A 15,587-nucleotide genomic window follows, 5' to 3' on the forward strand; every position below is an offset into this window, starting at 1 on the left:
CGACTAGCAACAGACACGTCAGATTAAGTTATTATAGAAGTGACTACACTTGTAAATATGGAAATCTTGTAGCGAGTTGAATGCTTTGAAAGCCTGTCGGTCCGCGCCGAGTAACTGTTCGCTCCGAGATTTCTATGGGTACTTAGAAGAGTACAATTTGAAAGTAGGTTGGAGAAATTACGACGCCTAGGAAAAGCACTGAAGCGTTGTATGCAGCGTGGCTCTGTTGCACCGCGTTAACTTATACGTGCTCAAACATCGACGAATATATATAAATGTGTCGCTCGTAGAAAATAGTGGGTAAATAATGTGCACTTTGTTTAGCTTAGCGGTATTTTAATGAAGGCTTGGTTCCTGACGACATTCTAAATTCCGAGCTCTAACACCCGACTGTGAGCTGTTACAAAGGCAAACATTGCTTGTTACATTGTTTGCCCACTTATGCCAATAGTTATGGCCTCATTGAGGTGCCTGCTACCAGTGGTTCCACAGCGTGTCAGAAATATAAGTACAGTGTTACAAAAAACTTATTGAACAGAAGCTCAAATAAGTAGGCAGCGTTTGAGGTGTGATGACTGGATAATCGCTAGTGGTTTCCAATGACACACGGCAACTAATAACAAATGATTCTCTGTACAAATATTGTCAGCAGTAGGTGTTTTTTCTCCTTTTTTATGCTCGCTAGTTGAATTATTATTGCTAGATTCCGTACACGTACATAGCAATGCTATCGTGATAGATCCAGTTGACGGCGATGTATTTTCTAGCATTGTCACATGGCATTATTTAAAGCTTAGAACCGGATGATTAATGTCCTAGGCATTAGCATGCATTGTTGTTTCTGTGTATGTAATTGCTACAGTTTTTTATATTGTCTCCGCTCTTGACACCTGAGATGGACTATAAATCAGTTGTCAATGTGTTGAATTTGGGCCGATGGCATACAATGCTCGGTAATCAATTGACGTCTACGTCTCCAAGATTTGTTCGTCTGACATCATCATCTGTGGCTAAACTCAGATGATCTTTGACATGTTTGAGCTCGAACACGTCTAGATTATACTAAGACGTATATGATTTAAATCTGCCAATGCGGTCGTATATTTTTTGTCAGGTAGAAATATTGACTTTTCGAGATCATTATAATCGCTGTCGGTAATGAAATAGTCGGCAAAAACGTCCACATATTCTATTGGTATTAGGTAAAAATTAAACAAAAAATGTTTTGCATGCAAAAAGCTGAATCGCTCACGATCCTCGGCTATGTGTTAAGTAATGAACCACGTTTTTGGTTCAATGCACTCACGAATCTTTATTTTACAGAATATAAAATCGGCTGACTATCAATTCATTTGTATTTGAACTCATTATTTGCATCGTGTGCACGATTTCCTTGGTCTAAATAAGTGACTAGGAATGATTGCTCTATAATTCTGTACTGAATTGAGTGCATTATGAATGCAGGACCTCTTATATTAATATATTGTGTGTATAGTATGTTTGACATTGTTCCAGTGGGCGCGCGGGCGGGCGCGCCTGTACGCTGTACAGTATCTGAGTCATGTCATTGGTTGCGCTACAGCTAGACAATTGTGTGTGGCGGTTCAACGCACCTCATTTAGGTTCACAGCCAATTTTCCGTTTTCCACATTGCGTCACTTGACGCCACTGTTTGAGTTCACTTGGTTCTCTCACAGCTGTGACAGCAAGTTGCCGGTTCCGTGTATGTGAACAAGTTGCAACAGGTACGCATAATGAGGAAACTTCTTCGTTATATGATATCACTTTCTGACTTAGCAGAATTAATCAAGACTGAGAAATCTCTGCAATTTAAATAATGTGTACCTACAGACACATTTTCATATTGAAACCACGTAATACGCATTCTGTTTTATTTAAATATTTGCGTCAAAAGCGGCTTGGGATATCGTACCTTTCATTGAACCTCCAAATTTTATCGCTACCAGTTAAATGAGTGAAATTTCTAAGAATAAATTGTTGTCTTGCGATGCATGCATCTAGTATTGTATTGTCGTTTCTTGGCCGGGTCACCCGATAAGAGAGTCGATAACCGGTGCATTATGGAACTACAAACACCGCTACTGTTCTGATAACTTTTCAATAGCGTTATTGTGTGCATGGCCCTAATAGCAGATAATGTTTCTAAGGTTAAGGAACCTGTTGCGCAATCTAATATCTAGCTTGAAAGTGCAGCGGCGCCGGCGCAAGATGCACTTAGACGTCAGATAGGACTGTTTGCGATGCGCTCGCTGCGACGGATCCCGTTAGTGACCTGACTTCGCTAGCCAAGTACATACCTAGTACTTGCATGCACTACGAGCTTAGAATATTATCGAGAAATATACCAACGTTCTCAAGGTAAAGCAAATTGCATTTCTAAGCAATATCCTACCGAGAATAGGATATTGCACTCGGTTATAGATTATTCCGTTAGATTGTGACCAAGTATTCTAGGTTATCCGTAGTGAGCTATTTTCCAAACACTTGTGATTTATCGACAGGTATGACTTGTTGGAATTGCTAGTTACGCAATGCTCTAATGACGTGTACACATGAGCATTTATAGGAAAACGTGGTTTGAGGTTTTTGCTTACATTCCACTGAGGTTTAAAGTGTTGATTTTAACACTTTTCCTTTGGAAATTATATGGAAATGTGTGAAAAATCTGTAGTGTTTCTTTTTGTGCACTCAATGATTTCGTTTAAGAATACATTCCTGTCAAGGTCTAGACGAATGCAAGTTAAGTTTAGCTTGGACACTTTCCAGGAAAATCTAATTCACATGCATATAAAATGCAGGCAACATTAGTAACACCTGCCTTTCACACACTTATTTTCTTCGACATTCCAAGATGGAAGCAAGTGTATGTAGTCCACAAATGTAAATAATTCGCCAATACTTATCGGCCTTCAATACCTAAGTATTGCCGTACCTACAGGCATATCGTAGAATCTAGGCCAGGGCATGCTATCAAAGCACCTGCCACTAGTTGACTACTAAAATAGTAACGTAATTAGTTGTTAGTTACGGACTGTATGAGGCCGAGGTGGAACGAATCTCAATCATTTGTTAACCAAATAAGTTTTTTGGACTGACAGTGTAAGAGCATAATGAGTTCAGCGCGGGAGGCAAATATTTGAGGTTATGAAACGTGTAGGTTATGAAATGTTTGTTACGAAACACAACTTCCAGTAAAATTTTAATGGCGTACTTTTAAACTGAATTGGTTTAAAAAAGTCGCATTAGTTTTTTAAGTCAAAGCTACAAAAAAGTCACTACTACACTAAAAAATACGATTGCGCTTACAAAGATAAGCAGCCATTGTACAGGTTTTTGTATCAGGATTTTTTTTCACCTGCTACTGACTTACGATAACACACATTCTGGAGTGCGTGACACACTTTCAGTGAATTTCGACTGATAACCACTGTCTGGCTCCATTTAACTTTTCACTTTTATTGAAAATTCTTCATACTAACCCGTGTTATCGTTATCACCGACCGATTCCATTGGCTCGTCTACCGGTGTAATGACTCTTATCTTCACCATAGCATTCATACAAACGTTCCCAGCAATTTACTCCAATACAATATTTACTAGAACAATTCTATTGAGTCGGTTCAACCGATCAGAAATTGGGGCCAATTTGTGGCCGTTCTCCGTGTCCAGGAGAATTGGATGTGGGCAGACGCCATGTAGGTGGAGGCCTTGCAAAAGACTGTTACGCTTAGACAATTAGTTGTTTTCTCACCTCGGCAAAATAGACTCTATACCTTTATAATTCAGCACGGATTCGCGTCCGTCCAGGATGTTGACGAATTTGGCGATGTTCCGAATTAATTATGTCTGCGGCGATGGTCTGTCACGTAGGTGACCAAATATAGTTGCATGTATAACGTCTGCCACCTTGTATGGCGCGGGCCCAGGAAGGAAGAGGTGTGAGTGAACCCGTGCGTGAGTTAGGCACACGGGAACAATCGATGTTTTTATTCATTACGCTATTATTGAAATGCAATTTGGAGACGTGCTTCCGATCCGATGTTGTTTGGGAAGTGCATCGACCACGCTTCGCAAATGTTCCATCGACGTCAATGGCCTTATATTGATTTAAAATAACATTTATTACGATGACACGAATGACAAAGTATTTGAACGATTAGCATTCTGAAAAAGTTGCATCGAGTATTAGCAAATACAACAATGAACTGATAAATTTGCTATCGACATCACGTATTTTTAAACGATTAAGTGTCTACCTACTTTTTTACGTGTCTCTTGTACAAATTAGCGTTTTATTTATTTTGTGCTAATAAAATAAATATTTATGCATTTTCTCACACCACAATATCTGATATTGATTTTAAAAGACATTCACTTAAATGTTCTATTTATGTGCTCTTTTTTGCACTAGACCAATAAATATTTTCGTTAATAGATCGAGATAGTAGAAGTTGCATCTTAATAGTTTTATAATTTATGATAATACAACATCTAGACATCTTAATATTTCATTTCTATTATGGTTAATATAAATATAATGCAAATGAACTATTGAGGTTATTCCAAGTATTGCTAAGGACCATGAATCATGTTTAAGTGCATTATATTTGTTTAGTGAATCACTGTATAAAACTTCTTAGCAGTGGTAGTAGGGAATGCAGGAATATATTTTCGGCGATATCTCCCAGGTCGTTGCTAATCTGTCCATCTCGCCACTCCGCCATGTGTCTTTCGTGAATTATTTCAAGGTAAATGGTTATCTAATAATAGTAATCTGAAACGAAAGTTGAATGTAATCTCTGAACTGATGATGATCTCGTCTGATCAATAAATACTAATAAAATCGCATTTATAGCTATCGCCGAGTCGAGGAAAATAATTTATTTTTTGCATTCGTTTGTAACTTCACCTCTGACAGACATAACTTTTTTCTGCAATATTTGGACGCTTAAATTATTATTTTGCAGCCAATATTGAAAGTTTAGTTATTTAAGTGTTGAAATTAATATTATTTTAAAGTATTACAAGCAGCAAAAAATATGTTGAAAAAGCTTGTATAAGTTTCTGTTTAATAAATCACGAAAACAGCTCATCGTAGTAATTAATCGTGCGTGGTTGTTCTTAGTGAAATATGTTTAAATTATAAGGTGACCATATTTTTTTCTTGAAGCGTGAGTAAGTTGGCACGTGCTCATTGTGTTCGTCCACATGGCCACGAGTGCTCCGACAGGATACCGGCTCGAACACTGTGGCGACAAAATATAAATAGTCGTTTGATTTTATAATTAGTTCATAGATCCGACTTTTTAATTTATTTCACCAGACGTCTAGATTTTTTGCATCTTGTTTGCTAGATTGATTTTGATTGATTTTTTATGTTTTAGATGCAAATTTTATATGTGTAGTGGTTGATAAAAATAAATGCTACTGTTTAAGATCGAATAAGATTATGTCTAAGTTCAAGCTTGTTAGTTATTTAGCTTACTAATTGCCTTTATAATTTTGACAATGTTTCATAAAAAATATCTCTTGACGTACTTACTGTAGTCCTGATTATCATCTCCGAGTAAACTACCGTCGTTTCAGACACGTTATGAAACACTGTCACGTGGTTACAACTAATTTTCATAGAACAATAGCCAGGAAATGGTATTTATTTCCTGTGTCTTTTTAAACAAGTATAAGGTATTATGAAAACCACTGAATTTATTCTTCCTTTTGTGTTTAGTGGCCAGTCTATTGTCAAATATTTACATACTGCCTAAGGGCCACTGATACGGGTCAATGACCTGTCTTATTTGACAAGTGTGCGGAGCGATTTTTTATAACCTCCAAAGCACAGCTTACCTTGAAACTGTGTAACGAACAAGTAATGAGTAAATGAGTTATAACTTAGAAGTATGTAGAGTTTCGATTTTTTTCTTTTATATTTGTTTAAGTTAGTGCATTTATTATACTTACTCTTTTTTAAATAGCAGATGAGTCTATTACCTGCTATTGGGTTTTACAAAATATTTATATTTAATACAATAACTCAAAATAAGGACAATAACAACAGTTTATTGTATGTCTGCGCTCTGATGATGTTTTCCCTAATTTAGCAATTGTTTTAGCCTTTAGTGTACACAGTCTTGATAGCCTGGGTGCTGCGTCATATTTATTTTAGCCTAAGATTCACTTATAGGTATTGTTATTTTATGTCAAACAATGACCGAGAGAATAATTTCCTGTTATGCATTTGAATAAAATTACAGCCAATTATGCGTCCAAAAAGACATTTTGATGTACAAAAATCACCGAATTTTCTTTTTTTTTACAGCAATACACAGAGGAACTGAAAACCAGCCAGCGAAGAAGGCCAGGGGGGATGGTGGGGGCGACAATGGCAGTGGGGGGCGTGATCAACATGCGTACAACTGCCTCCTTCAAAACGAACTCCTTGGTGCCAGGATCGAAGAGGTCCGAGGGCCATCAGCGACGTGCGCTGACGGGAACAAAGCCAGCCTAGGATCTGCACAGACACCGAAATCGTCACCAGCCTATTTGCCAGTCTACAGGTTTAACGCGTTAAACCAAAATTTAGCGGTAAGTCAAACTCTTTGCTTTAGCGAATTTCTTGTCTGAATTAAAATTTTGGTATAGGTGCTGCCAAACAACTTAAGAACAAATTCCCGGAGTTCAAGTAAAGTGTAAAAGATGCTCGGTAGATTGATCTACCAAGATCTGCAATTGTTTTCGCTGCTTTCATATTTGCTCAAGTTGTTTGAAAGCACCAAAATACATTTACTAAACTTTTAGACGTAAATACTTTTCTAAACACATATCTATTCGCAAATTTTCCGCTTACTTTTATGGCGACGTGTTTTATAGTTTACCCTTCCTGTTAAGATACAGAGTTGGTTACAGACTGATAACGGCTAGACATAAAATCTATCTGCTTATGGAAGTTTCGCGGCGTGCCTAATAAAGACTGCTGACGTATTTTAATGTTGTTTCTTGCAAACTCTATGTCTGTTAGGCGTTTGATTAATAGGCATAGGTTTGTTTAAGATCGTGACAAAGAATTACAAAAGGAATGTTTCTGAAATTGAAGAATTTTAGCTGAAATATCCAGCGTAGTTTACTGTAGTACGTATCGTGAATAGGTACAGCTCAGTTAATTAATAATTAGTATTAATGCATTGAATTTATAACTGGTAGTTACCAATTTGGATAAACGGATTTCCTCCTGGATACTCCTTTTTTGTCCTGACTTTCCTCGGTCAAAAACAATTGTTTGACTTCCCTTATCTTCTATATAAAAGGACAATTGTTTCACGTTGTTAGGAAAATAATCATGTTTTAAATAATCCCATGTTAACTAACTACTTGTTGCTGTTGATATTTGATTTGTTTATCTGTCGTGTTGGATCCATGCCAGCCGGTTAGTTCGATGCTCTCGGCTACTTACGACGGTTACTAACTGAACCGAATCTTGGCTGTTCTAGTTTTGCGTAAGAAAGTCTTTCTATAGTAAGCTTTCTTTATAGAAAAACTTGAAGAAAAATTGCTTTGCCTTTCACACGATCCACAAAAGTTGTTTTAAGTCTGGTTGTTCTTTGGGTCTGTTGTTTGTATATTTGTAAAAATCTCCGCGACCCAAGAGCAATTCTTAGTGTGGAAAAAAAAACAAACCCTCAACTACATTATTCCTTCTTGATTACTTGCTGTTGAAATGATCCTAATGAATAGCTTTTGTTATACGTCTCATAATCATTATTTATTATTATTTGTACTTAGAAATTCAGTTCTGTGCTGTATTATTTTCATTCGTAGAATAAGGAAGTAAAACTATCTACTGCCATTGCCCTCAAAGTGCATCTTCGAGCTTCAAATGAATGATTGGTGCAATTGCGCGGTCGAGCGTAAGTTTATTCAGTGCGTGACGTAACAAATCGGCCGTGGAACCAACAAATGCGGTGTCACGATATTTTGTTATATTTCTTCCATGCAAATTGTCGAACTAGTCCATGTTGCTTGAAGACTTTGAAAGTTTTAACTGTTATTATAAAGAAAGCCTTCAATACGCAGTGAGAGAGAAATTTGTAAAGGTACCCCAAAAATCTTTGTTTCTTTTGAACAATCCATGTCACTGTAATCAAAAATCTAACAAAAAAAGTGTTCTCACTGTACACAAGCTTCACATCAAATAGGCTACAGTACAAAAAAGTTGCATGTCTAATTATATTATATCTGAGTATAAACGACTATGCCATAGACTTGCATGTTTCTACTGTGTCTAATTGCACATGTTCTTTTGTTTCGCGTTTTTGCAACAAAGCGTAATCGGTAATTCGTGTTTTTTGTGCAGTTTTGAATATTTCGTTGTTGTGACTGGCCACCCCGATTTTGTCCAGACATAATCCAAAATGCATGACTAAAGTTTGTGTACTATAGATTTTTAGTTAGACTTGACCTCAGCACGTTTACTCATACTATGGGACTCTATAACGAAGTTATTTAGTATTAAAGTAGTATTGGATATACATAATTGATATTACATGTTCCCTAACGGGACATACCCACTTACAGTAATGTACGCGAATATACAAGCGATGCAAAAAATATTGCAAAGGTAGAAAAAAACATACAAAAACCTTTTCTCTTTATAAAATTAGCAGGATTATTGTGTTAAAAAAGAAATATTCGTCAAGTCTGTATGCGCCAAATTAAGCCTTTTATATCCTGACGAAATTTATTGACGCGTCACAGTGATGTATATGAACATATTTTGATTCCATGAGTTATTTAGACGGCTAATGGCGATTGGCGTATTGTCAAAATGCATTTTGTTTATTGCACAATAAAATGAGCTCTTAATTTGATTTTGTATTTATGAGGCTTTTTTACAGTCATTCGGGTTCGAATTTTAGACGGTAACAGGTTGTGGATATCCTGTATGTTGCTTTAATGTGCGTCTCGTTTATTGTATAGTATTTTTAGTTTAGGCGACATAACTAATGATAAATTAACAGGAAAAACCTAATTAGCTTTTGACTAAAAACTACAGAATGAGCAATATAAAATGTCTATGTACAACCGAAAAAACTTTTCGTAACATCAGTTAAATTCACCTCAACAGTGCAGGCAAAAAATATGATAACCACCCGTACATTTTATACTTACAAAATAAACGTAATTGTTTTGACCCGAACACTTAACCCTGCTGGTGCCAAATTGAATTTGCCAATATCGACTTATAATGTCACGTAAAAAATCCCATCTAATGGCAGCCAAACACCGTCGTGACAGTATCTTTGACCGTAAGTAAAGGATTTTAAACATCCCAAATGTAAAACTTATTAACCGGCTGCAAACATTGATTTTTATTAGTTCTGTTTCGACTGTTACGTGGAAAAATTCGTGTTACATTATCGAAATATAAGAATTTGTGTTCTTAAATATTCCGTTTTATTGCTGCTTTATTTTAAATGAATTTGATATGATTTCAATAAGATACATGCATATTAGCAGCTTAATGCGTTGTGACCGAACTTAACGAGGTTTAATTCGATTACACGCTTTGATTTTAAAATGCTCGATTAAAAAGATATGCTCTTATTTTTTACCATATTTTTGTATATTCCAGTTTAATTTGTGTGCTATGTTTTAAAGAAAACGATATAACTAATTAGGCATTTGTTCATATTTCAACGTAGCGCGATAAATGGCCAACATTTGATGACCCTTTCTGCCTAATTGTTGTCCCTTTGGGACTATCCCTTATCCTAAGCTAATTAGTAATTTAACCTACGGTATTAAGTTCGTTAGTTTTGTCGTAATTTCCCCAGTAATCAATCAGAAATTAACGATCGATAAAAAAACCAAATCGTAACTTAAGTTTTACTGTTAAGTGTATCTCTTACTATAATAAATTGATTTTCAATTTATGCCATTAATTTCGTAAGTATTTGATGAGTGATTGACGTGACTCAAGATCACAGCAGTCAACACAATGTCTTTAAATTATGGTTAAAGTAATATTCAAGTGTTTACACATAAACACTTAAGGTACAAGTTTATTTTGTGTGCTTTTGACTCAAGTACCATTAAGGGTTGTTTAAACCTTCCTCTGATATTAAGACAGAGTGAAAACAATGAACAATTGATTTCGAATTCATCACTTCCATTGGATTTCTTTCTTTTTGATTTAATGTGAAAATATTGAATCTAGATAATAATAGTTTCTGAGAGAAGCTTTTCAAAGAAATATGTCTGCTTTGACATAAACCTATTTGATCTAAACCTACTTGACTTCGTGTTCTAGCCATCAATAAACTAACAAGTAGATATTAATGTCATGTGAGTCTCTTTTACTCCTATGCGAATAAATGCATGTTAGCTTCTGTACAATTTAAATAACAAACAAATGACGACATAATATGAAATCGCTGAATCAATCTGTCGGTCGGTCTCATTGTAATTGGATGCGGAGATCGAATATCGCGCTATTCTTATAAAATATTGTGTCGAATATGTCCTCACCCGCATGTCATGTGAGATGTATTAGTTTCAATGCTATACCAATGTTATTTAGTTAGAAGAATGTATAAAAACCACTAGTGCACTTTAATCTTTGACTTGCCATCATAAATATGTATAGTTTTTGCGTTACATCAAAAATATTAATTAGTTATTCAACTAACACTGGGTTTTTGATGAATTCGTGACGTTGTAACTGTTCATTGACTGTCTGAAGCAGTCAATAGAAATGTATTCACATTTATTTTTGTACGTGATCTTAGTATGTTAATGTTTGTATGAATTTACTTATGTCAATAGAATGATCCGACAGACGTTCAAGAGTTTATTTGCAAGTTTTGCTTTGCTTTACTCAATTATATGAAATCCTGTCAACGTAGTTGTCTTGTGGTTTTAATGAATCTCGCGGTTCAAAGAAAAGCTAATTATTATTGCGCATAGCACGACTTGCGCGACTCCGGTAATGTTTTTTAACCAAAAAGTGTAATCGTTCCGGTAATGACATCAGAAAATATTTCTGAAATAAAAAAAATCAAGTTAAAAGAATATTTTCGACCTCGACTTGTTCTTATACAAATATTATTTTATAGCGTTTGAGTGGTGAAAGTGAGTAAAGTGCAAAATTCGAGTGTCGTTGGGTGCGCGGGAGTGGATATCTAAACTTGTATGTCAATTATCACGAAGCGCGCGTTTAGCGTCTGAGTGACAACAAGGATATGCTAATCACCAAAGTACTCATGTTTTTGCACATTTTTTGTTCTCTTTCTACACAATGCAAATCTTTTTATTTGCGATTTTATTTCTTTTATCCTTGTGCATTGTTTTTTAAATCGAATGTTCCTATTGTGTTTTTATCAGTGCAACATTTTTTTTCGGTCAATCATCGGTCGATCCGTCGTTAGTGACAACGACTGTAAGCAATAAATTATTTATTGTCATTGAAATTTTACGACAATTTGGATTTTAGTTTGTTTTAGTTGACAACAAGATGTACGATGACGTTAAAATGCATAAATCTTGAATGTCCTCAAACCATCGCAAGTGGTAATGGATCGTTCTTTTTCGGTTATTACTACGTTAGTTTTCTATAGCCTATTGCAAAGTCGTAATCCTCAAGAAAAATGGGTTTAAAACTTCCCTGTAGATGTATATTAAGCAAAAAATAATGTTATGGAATTTTACATACTTATATTTTTTAAATCCATACACATTTCTATGTATGTAGTATGAATGTTTTACTTTAATCTAAGCAAAAAGGAAAAAGATCCGTATTCGTGTAAATACTTTTTATTAGCATGCATTAGCCGCTTGTCAGTCTGTATGGAGTGATGATGGTCATGCACGACCCGGCTGCTACTCACGCGCACACGCTGTCAACGGGTCAAGAAAAAAAACACTACATTAAATACCTTCTCATAACCATGCTTTATTTGCTCTTACTATTCATCTGACGTGGGTTTAGTTCTCTTAGAAATATTGCAGAAAAAAAATAATACCACAAAATTGAACCTAGCCAGGTTTTTTCAATAAAAAAAAGTATACCTAGCTTTTAAATGAATACGTGGTATCACGATTGCAGAAAACACATATCACTTGATTGATACCTATTAGTTATTAGTGAAATGCTTCGACCTGCACGTGGCCGACTTCGAAACATAATCGCTCATTCATGACTTATGAAAAAACAAAAATAGTAGTCTATGCAGAGCCATAGATCACAGAAAAAACACATTAAAACATCGCATGAAATTCTAAGTCTAAAGCGGTGCCACCCACTGGATTATTTTGCATTATGCACTGCATACTAATTTTACAAGACAAAAAATGCATTGTTATTTTGACACGGACCTCAATGCGCTCCCTTCCCATATAAATTTTTTCCGCTCTGCATACGTTGAATTTTGGAAAAGACTCCGAATAACAAGTAAGCCATTAAGTTCTAACTAATGTCTATATGTAAAATGTGTTAACGATCTAAAGATATATGGAAGATCTTTACTTGCTTTTTGTTGTCTTGAATATTAAGATGCTGAGTCGTTAAGCAGAATCTAGATTTTTACTTTTAAAACTAAAGCAGCAGCGTGGTTGAAGTATATAATTTGTTTACGTGACTAACTCTTAATCTTTATCCCCTCGTTCAAAAGTTTATTAAATTACATTTGTCATGCGAAGTGATGACAGGAACACAATCAAAAACTAGTTTTTTTTTTCAAAATAGTCCCAATTTCACAGTCTACTATTAGGTTCGAGATTTCACACTTATTCATTCACACTAGATGAGAATTGTAACATTTCACGCGACTTAGGACGTCTGCGACCGAAACTTTTGCATCACACAGTCGACCATTTGGACCACATTCGTGTGTCGTTATTGCGTTTCGGTCTGTAATTTTATCGCCTATAATTCCATCTGAATATTCCCAGGTGTAAATAATTCCGAGGATAGACAATAAAGGTTTGGAAAAAAATTGGCAATCAATTGTTTCTGTAGCGATTTCAAATCGATTTGTTCTATGTGTGCATAACATTGTTGGCTAGGTAAGAACCTGGGAACGCACGCTATTAATCTGTTTTATTGCCCATAACTATAAACACAGATGCATCTATCACTTCGTAAGGAAACAATATGGAATAAGGTTAGGACCATTATGTACGAATTCATTGTTCGACTAGATGTAAAGTCACGATCTCAGAAAGCTAGTTTCCTGTTAGCCACAGTTGTTAAATAAAATTTTACGAGTCATGTTTTCATAAACCACCTTTTCCTTTGCTTTAGAGAGTATTTTAATGTTACGATTTATAATGAACTGACGCTAACGATAATAACAAATAATGTTTTGCTGCCACAACGCTGTGGTCAATAGATAATGATGCGGTAGAACCATTACATAAATATCTGCTAATGACAGAATCGTAATGCTTGTTATTTAAGTATTATTGATAACTTGTTTAAGCTTCTAATAAAGCTACGCGCCTGTTTCAATGTCATCTGCAATTTATAAAAGCATTCGACATAATATCGGGTGATCGGCAGGCGCGACTAATCGCATGTTCACGGCTGGGATCGTCTCTCCTCTTGAGCCCTAGTCCTTGATCGGGGAACAAGATAAGTCTAGACATCTGGCAATTTACAAATTTTGCGCATGCGCATTTCAATGATGTGTGCGATTCTAAGTTCGTCGATCCGATTATATCACGACAACTGGTGATTTTTTCCACCAGCAAAATGTCTCAGGACGAGTCCGTGATCAAAATTTTCAACGCACGAAGTTTTAGCTCCTGTCGTGACGCATTTTTGCATCACTGCAAAAAGTAGCTACAGCAGAAATCGGCTTTTAATGCTAATTTTTTATTACCCACACCGACAAAAAATAGAAATGTTTTTAATTCTGCCAGTTCACGCCAAAATTATAATCGATTTGTCTATCCTCCAAGCTAGAAAATAATATTTTTTGAAATGATAAGTTCCAATTAATCACGGTCACGGAAGTAGCCAGTATAAATATAAATCTCATATAAAGTGAAGTTTCGATTTATAACTCACTCGTCACTATTATTCTGTAATAAAAACGAATGTAAAATCAATTAGCTCGAACCAAACGATTGGTGCACGCTACTAATTATTTAAAAACTCAGAGATACATACATTAGTGCTAGCATTTGCCATGTAATAGTTTTAAAATGGTCGACCATAAAAACTTTTCTAAGTAATTCACCACGGGGATTGCGTATTTGCTCATCAAATGGTTATTATAAAGTTTTTTTAGCAGAGACAAGTTTAAGATTAGATATAAAGTTTAGTCTAGACTTAGAGGTCATTGGCAGGGGATGATTCGTAAGTTTCGCTATGCCAGTTTGTATGAATGCATTTTTTCTTGTAATTTTTTATCCAACTGCATGAAATCGATTTCTTTGTAGTTGTTTTTGGACACACGTCGGCCGGCTGCCGTAGTGTTGTTACAATCTAGATCATGTCTTAGATTGTCCTCCCGAATTGCTGCACAGTCACGTTTCTGGATCATTGTGTGGGTGCTCTTTTAATTTCCGAGACATCTCGATATGAATTTCTCGTTAATTATATCTGAATTATTTTTTATCGTTACCTCGATACAGACACTTGCAACCTTGAATCTGAGTTTGTTGCCGGCACCTACGTGCTTACTTTTTTGTCATCGAGCATTGATACGAAAGCACTGATTGACATTAACAACTAGCTAATCATAATGCAGATGTCCAAATAGTTATCTGATATGGGACTAGTTTGGTTTCCAAATGCGACAACATCGGTGACTGACACATCACACGACTCGAACGATGTATCATTACAATAGAATGTGATGCGGCTAATATTGGCTGACTAGGTATTGTGTATTATGTACGGTCTATGCCTAAGTATGGCCTTTGATATTTAGGTACGATGTTCGTTTGCTGCCATTGTAATGCTGAGCAGCAAAAAGAAATAACATCGCATCGTGTAGATTAAAGATTAGAATTGCAGCAGAAATAAAACTTAATAACTGCCTCAATTTAAGAGTTATAAACTGCAAAAAACAGTGGTTTATGTTTACAAACCCGTTTTGCATTACTTTAAAAGGACGGGTCTATGTAGTCTGAGTAATGGTGTGCAAAAGCGGCTCCCGTGGCATCAGCAGCCATTGAACCGGTCACCAGAAGTGCTCATCCGTGTTCGCTCACTGGTTTGTTTACAGAAACAACAAAGTCTACTGGTACCTACGCGAGGGAATTTCGCGTGAGGCCTCTACTTGGCCTTAATTTTTTTCCAAAGTACATATTTAAACAAAGACTTGTGTAAACAGAGGCTTTTTGCGATCGAGGCCCCATAGGGTTACGCATGTTGACAGTGCTAAATCGATCGATTCGATGGTGTGAATCAAGACATCCGTGCCTAGTGGCTAGCATTCAAGTATTCTATTTATAATGTCTGACAAGATTACGCAGTTTCCTGGATAATCTTTATTACCATCTGGAAATTAAAACGAACCCCAGCATTAACTTGATTGGTGCACGAGCAATCAATATCCCTT

The 15,587-nt window shown here is 35.9% G+C and overlaps 1 protein-coding gene across 1 annotated transcript in view; it reads left to right on the top strand.

The window, feature by feature from the left end:
* Positions 1-15,587, top strand: part of fzr (fizzy and cell division cycle 20 related) — a 42,933-nt gene that overhangs the window by 11,010 nt on the left and 16,336 nt on the right. The window contains exon 2 of the mRNA XM_076132743.1: positions 6,341-6,606. Within this exon, the coding sequence (XP_075988858.1) occupies positions 6,341-6,606 (266 nt within the window). The remainder of the gene's footprint in view (positions 1-6,340; positions 6,607-15,587) is intronic.

The sequence above is a fragment of the Anticarsia gemmatalis genome, chromosome 2 (assembly GCF_050436995.1).
Source record: "Anticarsia gemmatalis isolate Benzon Research Colony breed Stoneville strain chromosome 2, ilAntGemm2 primary, whole genome shotgun sequence".
NCBI lineage: Eukaryota > Metazoa > Arthropoda > Insecta > Lepidoptera > Erebidae > Anticarsia > Anticarsia gemmatalis.